The 15,256-nt window shown below is 36.1% G+C and overlaps 1 protein-coding gene across 3 annotated transcripts in view; it reads left to right on the top strand.

Annotated features, from left to right (window-relative positions):
• dock8 (dedicator of cytokinesis 8) overlaps positions 1 to 15,054 on the top strand; it is a 56,275-nt gene extending 41,221 nt beyond the window's left edge. For all 3 annotated transcript variants that reach the window (XM_056237561.1, XM_056237560.1, XM_056237563.1), the window contains 18 exons: positions 356 to 538; positions 670 to 796; positions 1,877 to 1,964; positions 2,123 to 2,219; positions 2,306 to 2,440; positions 4,003 to 4,155; positions 6,705 to 6,863; positions 6,981 to 7,081; positions 7,380 to 7,572; positions 7,735 to 7,878; positions 8,359 to 8,490; positions 8,909 to 9,043; positions 9,266 to 9,355; positions 9,570 to 9,806; positions 9,906 to 10,049; positions 12,058 to 12,164; positions 12,973 to 13,143; positions 14,515 to 15,054. In XM_056237561.1, coding sequence (XP_056093536.1) covers positions 356 to 538; positions 670 to 796; positions 1,877 to 1,964; positions 2,123 to 2,219; positions 2,306 to 2,440; positions 4,003 to 4,155; positions 6,705 to 6,863; positions 6,981 to 7,081; positions 7,380 to 7,572; positions 7,735 to 7,878; positions 8,359 to 8,490; positions 8,909 to 9,043; positions 9,266 to 9,355; positions 9,570 to 9,806; positions 9,906 to 10,049; positions 12,058 to 12,164; positions 12,973 to 13,143; positions 14,515 to 14,566 — 2,448 coding nt within the window. In that variant the 3' untranslated portion in view covers positions 14,567 to 15,054. The remainder of the gene's footprint in view (positions 1 to 355; positions 539 to 669; positions 797 to 1,876; positions 1,965 to 2,122; positions 2,220 to 2,305; positions 2,441 to 4,002; positions 4,156 to 6,704; positions 6,864 to 6,980; positions 7,082 to 7,379; positions 7,573 to 7,734; positions 7,879 to 8,358; positions 8,491 to 8,908; positions 9,044 to 9,265; positions 9,356 to 9,569; positions 9,807 to 9,905; positions 10,050 to 12,057; positions 12,165 to 12,972; positions 13,144 to 14,514) is intronic.
• Positions 15,055 to 15,256: the final 202 nt, after the last annotated feature.

Below are 15,256 nucleotides of genomic sequence, written 5' to 3'. Positions count from 1 at the left end.
TTTTTGATTAGTTTTAATCATTTTAGATCTTCAATTTCAACTTATTTAATTTCTTTGCCAAGGCAACTTAAAAAAAAAAAAAGAAATTTAAAAGTTTGTTAGGTTTAAGTTTTTCAATCTAATATTTTTATTTTATTTTATTTCAGCGTAAGTTCAATTAAGGAAAATAATTGTAATAGTTTTAGTTTACAACAATAGTTTACAATAGTGACAGTTTCGCATACAAAATATTTTACAATGATTGATAAGAATCAAGTATTCCAGAGATCTATGGATATTTGTCTATTTATCCGAGATATTCCAAAGAAACAGTCATTCTCATTTGAATATTTTTTTACAATCTCTCTTTGTCTAGACGGGAAAATCCAGCAACATGTTGACAGCAGAGACCAGCCGCAATCTGCTGATGTGTTTCCTGTGGATTATTAAGAATGCAGACCATAATCTGATCCAGCGCTGGACCGTGGACATGCCTCTCTCCCAGCTGAGCCGTCTGCTGGAACTCCTCGCAATCTGCATCTCCTGCTTTGAGTACAGGGTAAAACACTCAGGCACTGCAGCATCAAGAACCATGACAGGATGCACTTTGATTTGAAGAGCAAGACATCTTCTGGATGGCCTTTCTGATGTCATTAGAACATTTTCACGTGATGCATTATTTGTGTGTAGGGGAAGCAGAGTTCGGATAAGGTGAGCACGCAGGCCCTGCAGAAGTCTCAGCAGGCTAAAGCGCGTCTGGAGGAGGTTCTGCTGGGAGGGTATGGAGCTAGAGGAGAAATGATGAAAAGGGTGGGAGGTGAGCTGCATCTCATGGTTTACTTTCTATCTTAGCCTTTAAACGGGATAGTTCACCCAAAAAATGGAAATTCTGTTATTAATTTTGCCCCTAGGTGACTTTCTTCCATAGAACACAAAATGTTATTTTTTTGTTATTTTTTTCAATGGGACTGTCATGCACTGTACAAATATATATATATATATATATATATATATATATATATATATATATATATATATATATATATATATATATATATATATATATATATATATATATATATATATATATATATATATATATCCCACTTTCGTGGGAATAGTATACGCACCATTCCGGGTAACGTGGCTAACTGATGTAATGAAATGGAGAAGGGAGGACAGCTGTGAATATTTTTTTGTTGGTGCTAACATTATGTGGTGGTATTAATTTGGTGCTAATAATATGTTATAATTAAATTATAGTTACATTCTTTTTTTAATTTAATTTTTTCACTGAAATTAGTTTTTTTTTTCTTAGAATTGCGAGTTATGACTTTGTAACTCGCAATTGCGACTTTATATATCACAATTTAATTATTTTTTAATTATCACAATTTATATTCACCAATTTAATTATCGCAATTAAAAATATAAACAAATACATCTAAATAGAAAAGTACTTTTATATCCAAATTTAAATGCATACAAAAATGTATTTCATATAACTTTACATGCTCTGTTTTTGAAACCACACACTAACTTTTTGTGAGGAAAGTTTGTATGTATTAGTTACTGTAGTTACTGTAAGTCTGACTCCAGTCTCCATTCACTTTCATTATGTTACACCTTTTGTTCTCTACAGCATAAAGAAAGTCATTTGGGTTTTTGAAACCACATGCAGATGAATAAATAATGACAGAAATATTAACTGCAGGGGGGACAGTTAATGTTGGCCCAATGAATAATATATTATTTGTTTTCCACAATGCACTAAAATAATTTTCCATTTCATGTAAAATGCTGTCTAATTTGACATGTTTACAGTCCGCAGACTTCCTTTGTTTAGATATTTTCTAAATATGTCCCGTCTTTGTGTGTTGGCTGTGTGTTGTGCAAGGTAACGACCGGACGCTGGGTCAGAGAGAGAACCTACGCTGGAGGAAAGACCTTACACAGTGGCGCCAGACAAACGACAGGCAGGACAAGTGAGCGTAAAATAGTACCTTCATTTCATGGTTCACATCTGTTTAACCTGCAGCGCTTCTCATTCATTGTTGGTTCTAGTTCTCCATGGCCCTAATCTACTGCAAAAAATTAGCTTCTTTTTTTTTTGATTACTATCTTGTTATTGTTGTTTCCTCAGATCCAAAGCAGAGCTGGATCAGGAGGCCATCATCTGTGGTAACCTGGCAACTGAGACCAACCTCATAGTCCTTGACCTGCTGGAGATGATCGTACAGGTAACGGAGAACTCTTACAGTGGACCCAAAACATATTTGGACATTTTAGCATAAATAAATGTTTTTGCTTGATATTCTACTTTCAGGCAGTTCCTCTGGCAGATTGCAAGGATAATGTGGTTGGTGGAGTGCTGAAAGTTCTGCTGCACTCTCTCACCTGTAACCAGAGCACCACCTTCCTGTCGCACTGTTTCAGCACCCTACGGGCTCTCATCGTAAAGGTACTGTCATGTGCAATTGTTTCAAATGTGATGAAATTGAATTTGTTTTTATTCACAACTATATAAGAGCATTTTCTTGTGGGTTGTTTTAGTGTAACTCATTCTTAATCATATAGCTGTAGGCTAGATTGGGGTTGGTTGTCTACAGGATTAATTTCATAATTGGATGCTGTCAGAAAAAAAAAAAAGAGATTTAAGAGAGAGATTTAAAATACGAGGTCAAACCAGGACACCTGTTATTTTTTTATATTGTTTATAAATTATGCCACTTGGCTGACATCATTTTTGAAAAGAGTGTGTTAATGAACATTTACCTCGACATATACGTACATACTCACATTTAACAAGTATATTTAAAGTCCGTAAGCACTATAGATGTTGAGGGGAGTCATGCACTTTCCTCAATATTCAGTTTAGCAGTCAACCAATCCTTATAGGTCCGATCCAGTCCATATTTTTCAATAGCTGATTCTTAAAATATTATATTGGGGAAACCCAGTCTTGTGGATGACATGTAAGGGATAATTCATGCCTAGCTGTGCATTAAATGATTTTAATGCGCGACATGGTGGTTGCCTCCTCGAAATGCATTAAAATCGTTTAATGCACAGCTAGCCGTTGATTATCCCACTTATACCATGGTCATTTGTCAGCACTGACAACTTAAAGCTGTTATTGATGTTCGCAGCGCAATATTTGACCGGAACGGTAAAATTGACGGTTATTTTCGTCAGTTAGATCTAACATATTCTGCCCGGGCATATAATAATAATAAAAATAAAAAGACAAAACAAATTAAGATTAAGCAAAAACTAAAAACATCTTCGTACTGACTGTTTAAGTGATTAAAGTGTAACAACTATTATAAAAGATTATTTTAAATGAATCATATACTATTGTTCTAAAGTTTAGGGTCAGTTAGAATTTTATAAATAACATTTTAAGTTATATTAAAATAGATTTTTTTTATTTTACAATAATACTGTTTTTGGTTACACTTTATTTTAAGGTGTTCTTGTTACAGTGTAATTATACATTTAAGTACTGAGTAATATTAATTAACTACATGAACTAGGTTTGGTTCAGGGTTAGTTGCATGTAATTATGCATAATTTGTATTTATTACTATAGTAACTACAGGTAACCTGTGTAACAAGGACACTGTGAAATAAAGTGTTACCTTGTTTTTACAGTTTTTTTGATCAAATAAGTGAAGCCTTAATTGGTGAGCATAAGAGACAAACTCTTTAACGGTAGTGTAAACCATATCAGAATCATATTAATTGTAAAAAAATAAAAATAAATAAATGCTGTTTGTTAATCCCCTCCTGTGTTACAGTTGGCTGGCACAATTGCATAAATTTAGTCATGAATTAACAAAATGTGATTATTATTGAATGTCTATTATCCAAGAACCTAAGCTTTCAGTTGCACCTAAAATGTTTCTCTCACCAGAGGTATTCACCAAAGAATGTAAATTGTACCAACCAAACCCTGTCTCCTTCCTGTAATCATGTAATGTATGTTATATTGAATATATCACTGACACTAATATTTTTCAGTTTGGCGACCTGTTGTTTGAGGAGGAGGCCGAGCAGTGTGCAGACCTGTGTCAGAAGGTTCTTCATTACTGCAGCAGCTGTGTGGACGGCAACAGGAGTCAGGCTTGTGCTACGCTGTACCTGATCATGAGATACAGCTACAGCTCTGCTAGTGTAAGACACCTCATAACAGACCACTCAATACCTCCCCTGCTGAAAAATCCAGCATTGCTGGTCACCTTCATAGGTATGTTTTGCATACCGGGACCAGCATGTGATGCTGGTTGCTGGTCCCCAGCATGGAAAGTGGGAGTGCCGGTAGATCAGCTACACCAGCTCAGTTTAGCTTGAGAACAGCATGACTATGGTGGTCCACCAGCCAGACCAACACTATAACAGCTCTAACCAACACAAACCACTCTGGCCCAACATTCATGCTGGTTTATGCTGGACTTTTCAGTAGGATCTATTGCCAAATACACAAAAACCACTTTCACCTTGTCTTTTCTCCGTTAAAATGCTAACATTGACAATGCTCGCTGTGATGTTTTTCTTCTCTATGTCTGTCTGTCGTCTGATAACACGAGCCTGTCGCTGCTGGTCGGCCATCTCTCTGTATGCACCAGGCTGATGGCTGGAGTATTTCCTCTGTTTACTCAATTTCTCACCCCCTCAGCCCTCCCCTACCAGATGGCCGTGTTGTTTGCCATCTCATTCATCTTTAATGGGGAAAGGATGGATTTCTCTCCCTGTCTGTCTGTTTGTTTGCTTGTTTGGTTTGTAAAAGGCTCCAGCAGTCGTTCCTGTCGTTAGTGTAACCTTGAATAAGTCATGCTGATTCCTTTCAGCGACAGGCCGTCTTTTCCCCCCTCTCTGCTTTGTTTTTATGTTTCCTAAGGCCTTTTCTCACATTAGATTAAATGGTGAAAACAGTGAAGTCAGGTCCAAGCACAAATTCAGAATTAATCTTCTCAGCAGTGTCGATGTTGAGTCGTTTTTCACGGCAAAACTGACCTGATGCGATATTGGCGACGTACAGAGATGCCTCACGCATACGCTCAATTTAACATAATGGTGCCATTGAAATGATCCATTGGCAATTATACAGGGGTTAATGGGAGATCATTTTGCAGTTTCCTGATGCTAAGCAAGATGGATGGAGCATTTTCAGCTCCTGGCTCAAGCCTCCCATGGAATCAATGATCTGAAACTATGACAGCAATGGCCGACCGCGCCTGGCAGTGTGGCGTTTCCTTTCACAGCCTAACACCTGTATCTGACAATGTAACCTTCAATAACCTCAGCAGGGCCAACCCAGATAAATGACACAGCTCTGGTTGACAGGAACTTCTGGGGGAAGGGCTGTTTTCTAAATAGGAAACCTCAGGCAGTAATCAGACCTCTGCTGTCATGATGCTTTGGACATTCATACTTTGGAACAAGACTTGAAATTAAAGGGATAGTTCACCCAAAAATGCTTACCCTCATGTCTGTCCAAACCTGTATGACTTCTGTGGAAAACAAAAGGTGATGTTAGACCGAATGTTCATGCTGCTTTTTTGCATGTAATGAAAGTCAAAAAGGAAGGGTGCTGTCGAGCTACAAAAAGGCAAAAAAAACCAACATATTTTAAAAGTGGTCCATACACTGTGTATTCCACATTTTCTAAAGTAATATGATAGTTTTGCATGAAGAAAATACCATAATTTAAGTTGAGAACCTGGCATTATTGAATATACATGAATTTTAAAGAATTAAATTTTTTGGGGGTAAAATAATCCTGTAAGAAATCAATGTTTTGCCACGGAGAAAGTGGAGTTGGCATTCTCATCCATCTCAATAGAGATCAACAGTCATTGCACAGTCATTGCCGTGGGCATATGCTTTTGTTGAAGCCATCAGCACACATTATTATTATTTTGTTTTTTTGAAAGGACCATGTACAATTTTGTGCCAGAGTTAACACAATAGCTTTTTTTCATCTACAGTCCCAGTTTAACGTGTTTTTAAATAACCGTTTTTAACTGCTGAATTTCTGGTAAAAACTACATTTCTGATGATTCTACTAATGACTGCAAATAAATCTCCACCGATCAGACAAACGAAACACTCAAATCACGCCAAATGAACACTTTTGCGTCCGCCCACTCCCATGAAGCACTGCATATTACGTAATCAAGTCAGTCTCCCTATGCTCTCAAACTACTTCAATATTTCTGTATATATATATGCATATTTTGCAATAAACATAAAATATATTGTTTATATATTGATCTTTTATCAATTAATATATCTCCATCGTTTTTAATTGTATTGTCATTAGCAATGCTTAATGTGATTGTAGTTCATTCCCTCATTAAAGCTGTTATGTACACAGTCTTGTAATTTTTGGCAGATTTTCAAATGCTTTTTTCTTCATATCAAAGTTTGTAATGTGACTCACCTAGCGGCTTGTTGGTTTGGTTCATGGCTTATAACTCTTTAACTGCATGCTGCCCTCGTAGCTCATGGGACCACATCATTTTTTGAGCCTGGATTGAGTTTTCCAGAGTAGTTAGTCAATTAGTCTATCTGATATTAATCTGCTCTACATTGGCTGTTAACGAACAAAATTATTATTATTTATTTTACTGCTAGACTTTGTAGTACAGCATTGACCAGCAGGGGCTAGCTGTGTTAGGCTAGTTAGCCAAACCTTGACCCCTTGTTTTTTGCCCTTGCAGAATTTCTCCAGAGTCAAAATGCAGGTGACAATGTCTTTGGCCTCATTGGTTGGCAAGTCTTCAGACATCCATGAAGAGTACCTGCGTCGCTCCTTCAGAACTATCCTAGCATATGCGGAAGAGGACATGGAAATGCAATCTACACAGCTGCCCTCACAGGTAAAACTTTGGCCTAAAGTTTAGACCTTTAGACCTTCAGCCCAATCAATAAGTATACTAATCATTTTCATTGATCATCTGTTGTAATGAATTACTTTATTGGTTTTGTCTCCACAGGTGGATGAACTCTTGAGGAACCTAAACAGTATCCTCTCAGATACAGTCAAGATGAAGGAGTTCCAGAAAGATCCGGAGATGCTCATGGACCTCATGTATAGGTACACATTTTCTTCTGCAGCTAAAACCAAGTCTGCATGTGGCTTAGGGATTCCAGTCCTGTGGTTTTTTTTCCCTGCTTCCCATTTTGCTGTGGTTTCTACTGTTTGTCTACTGTTTTTAGACTTACTATGGTAACCGAGTGGCACATTTGAGCCCTGCAGTGTGCCTCACATGTGTAATAACTTGAGCGAATATGCCAGTCCACACTTTTCTTTGATATTATGAACAAAATTGTATTTATTTCCTCAGAGCATTAACCTACTTTTTAAATAAACCTACTGTTTGCTTTGGCTCCAGGATCGCAAAGGGTTACCAGACCTCTCCAGACCTGCGTCTAACCTGGCTCCAAAACATGGCAGAGAAGCACAACGGCAGGAAGTGTTTTACAGAGTCAGCCATGTGTCTGATCCATGCCGCAGCCCTGGTAGCTGAATATCTCAGCATGCTGGAGGATCACAAATACTTGCCTGTGGGCAGCGTCACCTTTCAAGTGAGTTATTATCGTGAGTAGGAAACGCTTGAATCGGCTCCCTTTCCGAAAAACAACAGTAGGCGTGAATTATGTCTCGGCTGCTCTTCGAACCCTCACACACGGCTCGGTTTAAATGAGATCCATGTCCGACTGTGGTAAATAATTGTCTCTCCCCACCAGAACATCTCTCCTAATGTGCTGGAGGAGTCTGCAGTCTCAGACGACATATTGTCTCCAGACGAGGATGGGGTTTGCTCGGGACGCTACTTCACAGAAAATGGCCTAGTTGGGCTTCTGGAACAGGCTGCCGAGCTATTCAGCAATGTGAGTTATCCGTGGAGCAAGGCGCCAACGACATAATCCAAATTAGCAGCCCATTCTCTTTTATGATACTCTGAATCTTTTCTGTACTATGATGCTACTTGTATTCATTATACTGTGTACAGTGTTATATAACATACATTTTTTGATTATATTTAAATACTATTTAATAATAAAAATATATATTTATTTTTGCTATTATTAGTAGTAGTATTTATTTTATTGTATATATTTATAATAATAATAATAATAATAATAATAATAATTGAAAGATAAAAAATACATAAACTATATAAATAGATTTAGCTTAATTGTGTGTGTGTGTGTGTGTGTGTGTATATATTTATATATTTCTTTATATTGATATATTTCTTTATATTTAATTTTGACATATTTTATATTAAACATGATTAAACATTAACTGAAATATTATATATTTTTAAGAATGAAAAAAACTGTTCATTACTGCTTATCATCTTACAGGGCGGGTTGTACGAGGCAGTTAATGAGGTGTACAAGGTAATCGTGCCTATACTGGAGGCCCACAGAGATTTCCGGAAGCTCGCTTCCACACATGACAAGCTCCAAAGGGCTTTTGAGAGCATCATTCAAAAGGTAAAGCATACAAATGACATGTCCTCCTACACGAGTCTGCCAGGCAGGAAAAAAACTATCTAATGTGCATGTGGGCCGATGGGAGGAAGTTGATATGTTGTGACATGCTATACTTGAGGCAAAACGATTTAAAACAGCATTTAGCTGTTATTTAATAGTTATTATACATTTAGTTTTATGAGCACTTTTGAGACGTTATATAGAATGTGTACTTTTAATTTTGAAGAAAGAAAACTGAATTAATATTTTCTTGCAAACTTTACTCCAATTATCTTTTTATTTATTTTCATCTAAAAAAAAAAAAAAAAATCAGTGTAAAGACAAAAACATACATAAAATGGTGACTTTATATACATTTAAATTTAAAATCATGCATCAACTACTGTCTTTTATCGAAATGTTTATTTTTACTTTTCAGGGTCACAAGAGGATGTTTGGAACCTACTTCCGCGTAGGATTTTATGGCTCTAAATTTGGAGACCTGGATGAGCAAGAATTTATCTACAAAGAGCCAGGAATCACCCATTTACCGGAGATATCCCACCGGCTTGAGGTGAAATTTCTCTGGAACCCTCTGAAGTTCTGAACTGCATTTGTGATGAAGATGAATTTGAAGTTTGAAGTTTTTCTTAAGGTTTCAATTACAGGTTTTGATACTTTTAGGCAGTTCTGTAATGGTCTGAAATTTGCTCTGATATTATACGTAACGTAACTTACACATTTCGTTTGATCAGGAGCAACTTAGTAGTGAACTCTTTGTCTTCTAATTTTCCAGAACTTCTACAGTGAGTGTTTTGGAGATGGAGTTTTGGAAATGATTAAAGATTCCACACCAGTAGACAGAAACAAGCTGAATCCCAACAAGGTAAGTCTCATCAAATTTTGTGCCAGTGTAAACACGATTACAATCAAAAGTTCTCTTCAGCATGACCCTCATTAGCTTGAAAGGCCGTCGTCTGCCTCTACAGTCAAATCTCAATTGCCTCATTCAACTAATGTTACCCTCAAGGATTTATGTTTCCTTGAAGTGCCATTGAGATTTCCTAACATAGTGTGCTGATTTTCATACATCACATCAGGTATACGTACAGATTACCTTTGTGGAGCCTTTCTTTGATGACTATGAAATGAAAGACCGCCTCACCAACTTTGAGAAGAACTTCAACCTTCGCCGCTTCATGTACACTACGCCGTTCACAAAGAGTGGGCGGCCGCGGGGGGAACTCAATGAGCAATACAAGAGGAAAACCATCCTAACCACCATGCATGCCTTCCCCTACATCAAGACACGGATCAACGTCATTCAGAAGGAGGAGGTAATCACAACAACCCTGGTCTGCTTCATCTGCAGTAGTAGTTTGATAAAAGCATTTGATAGACCAATTGCTCAATCAATTTTTTTTTTATGTTTTCAGTTTGACCTCACGCCCATCGAGGTGGCCATTGAGGACATGCAAAAGAAGACGCGAGAGCTGGCTGAAGCCACGCACCGAGAGAAGCCAGATGCTGTGATGCTTCAGATGGTTCTGCAGGGATCCGTCACAGCCACTGTCAATCAGGTCTGAAACTTTAATGTACATTTTGTACCCTTTAAATATTCTGAGCTGTGTAAAAAACCTCTAAAACCAATGCTCTGGTAAAACATCTATCAATTATATATTAGTATACCTAATATAACGATACACATTGTCATGTTATTTGTTTTTTTAATTTGACAAAATAAGTAATACATTTATATATATTTTTTATTTTACAAAATAATAAAATAGCAAGCAAGAAAAAGTAACAGTATAAAGTCATTTTTAATATTACAAAAAATGTATTTAATAATTGCTATTCTTTTAAACTTTCTATTCATCAAATAATCATGGTTTCCACAAAATATTAAAAATGTTTTCAACATTGAAAATAAGAAGAAATATTTCATATTCACATTTCATTTCTTGAGCACCAAATGATTTTTGAAGGATCATGTGACACTGAAGTCTGGAGTAATGGCTGCTGAAAACTTCAGAGGAATAAATTACATATAAAAATATATTCAAATAATAAATATTATTTTAAATTGTAATATTTCATAATATTACTGTATTTTTGATCAAATAAATAAACTTCTTTCAAACTCATTAAAAAAATTCATACTGACCCCAAGTACACACTGTAAAGTTTCAGGAGTGTCAGGAGTCCCCTAAATTATCATTCCATGTGTGTATGGAACACGACTCGCTCCCGAAATGGTGATGATTGACACCTTGGTAACCATAGCAACAAGCTGGCATCTCGTGTGTCTGGTATCCTCTATTCTGATCAAAGAATATTACAGCAACGAAAGACTCGTTATATTCATCAATTTTAACTAAAGCACAGTCGATGTATTGCCATGTCCACTTATTATAGGTGTTATGGGGCTTGTTGTTTAAGCTTGGCTCATAAAATAATCGAGTTTACGGAGTTATTAAAGTGAGCCAGTGCGGGCTGCGATATTTTGGTCCGTTTTAAAGCATTTGGATTTGTTTTGGTTTATTGTGGGCTTGTTCTTGTTCACTGTTCTTCTAGCACTGATCTGGCAACAGGAATGAGTCAAGGCTTGTACCGCTTTCCCTGTGATTTCTGTCACACAGTCTCAATGTTGAAACAGAACGAAATTCAATGACGTCAAGGCTGTCATATGATTGGTTATCAAGGCACACGTGATCAAAGTTAGCCATTATGATTTCTCCAATGGTAGAGCCACGGACCCCCGTATCTCCCAATAATAACTCCCTCTCTGACTGTGTAGAATTTTTGTAAGTGCGGTTGTCACTACCTGCATTTTTCAGGAGATAATTACATTTTAGAATGCGGTGGTCACAAATGCATTTGCAGTGTGTACATGGGCTATATATATATATATATATATATGTGTGTATGTATTATTAATAAATACATAAAATATTTTGAAAAATTATTTTGCTGATTTTAAATAACCATCAATGGGGAAAGATGCTTTTTTGCATTCAGATGATGTAGTTACTGCATGTACCAGCAGAGGCTAATGAACCCATGCTAACCAACCAACCAACCAAACTTGGATCCCTTGACATAAACACTGGCTCAGTCACTTTCCCAGTCACCCAGACTCCTTCCATGCCTCTTCTACTGCTGATGTGGTTTTTGAATATATTAGGTAATGTGAGTACAGTATAGAAGAGTAATGTAAATTTTAGGGTTGCAAGCATTCATAATGATGCTCCCGGCGTCTCTGTATTTATAGTGATGTCTGAAGCTCCAAAGTGACAGTTTACAACACCAATCAAGTTTAAAACATATCTAAATCCTGTGCATATGGCTGCGGTTACGTGATAAATGCCCTTTGGAGAAACAACATACAAAGAGCGCGGCAATGCCTCTGCTCCTGGCTCCACGGTGACATCACTCACACAAAGACTTATTCATGATCTTTCCCTTATGTGTTGACTTTACCTTGTGGCCTCCAATGGATGAAGCATTCATTTTCTCCGTTAGCGCTGTGGGAGTGAGGGGGGGGGGGCTTTTCTTTCCTTTTCTCACTCTTGTGTGTCTCTGCAGGGTCCATTGGAGGTGGCCCAGGTCTTCTTGAATGAAATCCCAGCAGACCCCAAGCTCTTCCGTCATCACAACAAACTGCGTTTGTGTTTCAAAGAGTTCATACTGCGGTGAGTTGCCTTTTCCAGTGGAAAAGAGATATGCACATAAACTTTTCAGTCAAGTATGATCGAATGAAGCAAGTTTTCTATCGTAGGATCAAAGCAAATATGGACGTGTCTTTATTTTAAAGTGATTGGTTTGTTTAAAGTTCTTTATTTGAAAGTTCGCTGAAATACGTGGACGAAAGACACCCGAGGGGCTTTTCTGCAAGCGGAGAAACCCTGTCTTAATGTCACCCAGCTGCATTTGTTTTGCATAATCATCATAATGTTTAAACCAAGACTCGAAACGAATTAAGATTTTGAATACAGTGATTCTTTCCCAAGATGTATACAGTTTGTATGGAAATATTACATATTGCTTTTTACAGACGGAATGGTTAATGTTGGATTCTGGGGCTTGATTGCTGCCAGCGTGCAGACAAATATTTACTGTAATTTAAAATATGTTTATTTTTCTCCATAATCCATCCAAGCTAGCACAAACCTTCTCTAGCCAAGTTATTGTTATTTATGCCAAGACGTTATAGGCTTTTAATTCTATAACTAGACCGTTTAAGATATATTTTGAAAGGTATAGAGCCATTTAAAATCAATTTTAAAAGTAGATCTAGAGCACATTTTCATTTTCCTCAGCGTTCCCTTTGTGACTGTTGTTGAGCAAGTTTTTGGGGAATAAAACTTAATTGTTGAGTCTCCTTATCAAACTCATTTGTTTATTTCTGTCCAAATGCAGATAATTGCACCAATTATTCATCGTCTGGTGCTCTGCTGCGCGTGTTGTGTTGCTAATGCTGTTGTGATTGCATATCTGCAGGTGTGGAGAGGCTGTTGAGAAGAACAAGCAACTCATCACTCCTGATCAGAAGGAGTACCAGCAGGAGATGAAGAAAAACTACAACAAACTGCGAGAGAATCTGAGGCCAATGCTGGAGAGAAAGATCCCTGAGCTCTACAAGCCCATCATCAAACCTCGCATCGAGAATAGGTACACCTATTAGTGGTATACTTGACCATTGACTCAGCAATCAGTGAATGAAGGCAATATTCTTTCGTGTTCAGAAGTACTTTCATAATTGGTGCAAAAAGAATAGCTCACCCGAAAAAATGAAGATTTTGTCGTTATGAGCTACTTTATTGTGCTTTTATAGTGATATTTTGGAGACTGTTGTATGGAAAAGGTATATGCAAAGATTATTTAAAACAAATTTTGGTCACAGTTTAGTTTTGGGAACACATATTCACGATTAACTATGACTTTTGCCTCAAAGTCCTAAGTCACTGCATATTAATAGTTAGTAAGGTATTTGTTAAGTTTAGGTATTGGTAGGATTAAGGAATGTAGAATATATGGTCATGCAGAATAAGGCATTAATATGTGCTTTATAAGTACTAATAAACAGCCAATATCCTATTAATTTTAGCAGTAGTCTAAAGTAGTGTGTATATATATCAAAAGTTTGGGGTCGAAAATATTTGTTTGATGTTTTTGAGAGAAGTCTGTTGTGCTCACCAAGGCTGCATTTATTTAATCAAAAATACAGTAAAAACTAATAATGTTAAATATTACAATTAAAACAACTTTTTTTTAAAATATATTTTAAAATGTAATTTATTCTTAAATGCCACATGATGCTTCATTATGAAATGAAATCATTTTATGAAATAACTACGATAATAATAAGAAATGTTACAATTATTTCAAAGTTAAAAAACTGTGCTGCTTAATACCACGGTATTCTTTGATAGAAACTTCAAAAAGAACAACATTTCATGTAAACATATAAACAATATATATAAAATATAATTATAATATAATAAAAAATATAATATTAATATTATTTTTTTATTAATTCAATATGTATTATCTAATAATTAATACATTCAGTAATGCCATAGTGAAAGATATCTCAAATTAGAGAAAGGAGTTGACTTTGGTTATCGGTTTTATAAATATACTTTTTTCTTTTTTTAAGAAACTCAATCACTTCTTCTGTAAAGCTACATGATTATTACCTGTTGTGCAGTAATATTTTTACTATTAAAATATAGAATATTTTTTGACTTATGATAGCAGTATCTGGGTCTATTCTTGCATTATAAACTATAATTCAGTGGCGTTGTTCGACATTTTCTGTATATGCAGGTAAATCTGTATAGAGCTGGATCCATGAGATGCTTTATATACAGGAGATAGGACTATTTGAGAGTTGCACAATGCCAAACATTGATTGTGTGAACGTGGTCAATCAATGTGAGCACTCATATTGCACAGTGCAGCTCTTTTTGTGGAGATATTTCTTTCTAACATTGCAGTCACTGCTTAAGCTCCTGTTCCCTCTTGTGTTTGTAACAACAGGGATTCCTTCAAACGGCACAGCCTACGTCGGACACAAGATGAAAATTCATGATGTCAAGAGAGTGTCTCTAGAGGATATCAAGGGAAGGATGTTGCAGTGTGCCAGGAAACAAGAGCTTCGTCAGCTGATAATTAGATGACTCGAGCAGAGTATCATGCACAGTGTTAAAAGCCCCTGAAAATATCCTAGATTGTTGTGTTCGGCATGCTGTATATATATGGAATTGATTTTCAGGGATTTAGAACTTGCATTATTATTTGTTTATAATTGGTTTTAGAACAAAAAACCTTAGCCAGGCACTTTTTTTTCCTTTTCTTTTTTTTTTTAAACTTGTTTTCTGGTTATGGTGTTAATCTTCCTTAGTATGTTACAATATATTGTATTTTTAACTAATACAATAATTGTTACACATGTTACATGTTAGGAAAAAACCTACAACCTTAACTTAACTGCTTCAAGAACGAAAGCCTGATCAATATTTAAAAGCCACTGAGAGCGTCAAAGGTGTAAAAAACGACAGGTAAGATGCGATAATGGCATAAAACAGATCACCTCTTCTTTTGTACGTTTACATATTGCTAATATAGTTTAAATCATGATTACTCTATTCCTTTTTTTTCTATGTATATTGTAATTGTAAGATTTATAAGATACAGTTTTGTATATATAGTTATATTTTATTTATAGAGAATATTTAGCTCCTATTCCATTATTAAAATGTGACCATATCCGATCAGAATA

This window comes from Rhinichthys klamathensis, unplaced genomic scaffold (genome assembly GCF_029890125.1).
Source record: "Rhinichthys klamathensis goyatoka isolate OS25496 unplaced genomic scaffold, OSU_Roscu_1.1 h1tg000487l_1, whole genome shotgun sequence".
Classification (NCBI taxonomy): domain Eukaryota; kingdom Metazoa; phylum Chordata; class Actinopteri; order Cypriniformes; family Leuciscidae; genus Rhinichthys; species Rhinichthys klamathensis.
Note: the sequence above shows the minus strand (reverse complement) of the source record. Positions and strands in the feature narration are given on the sequence as shown.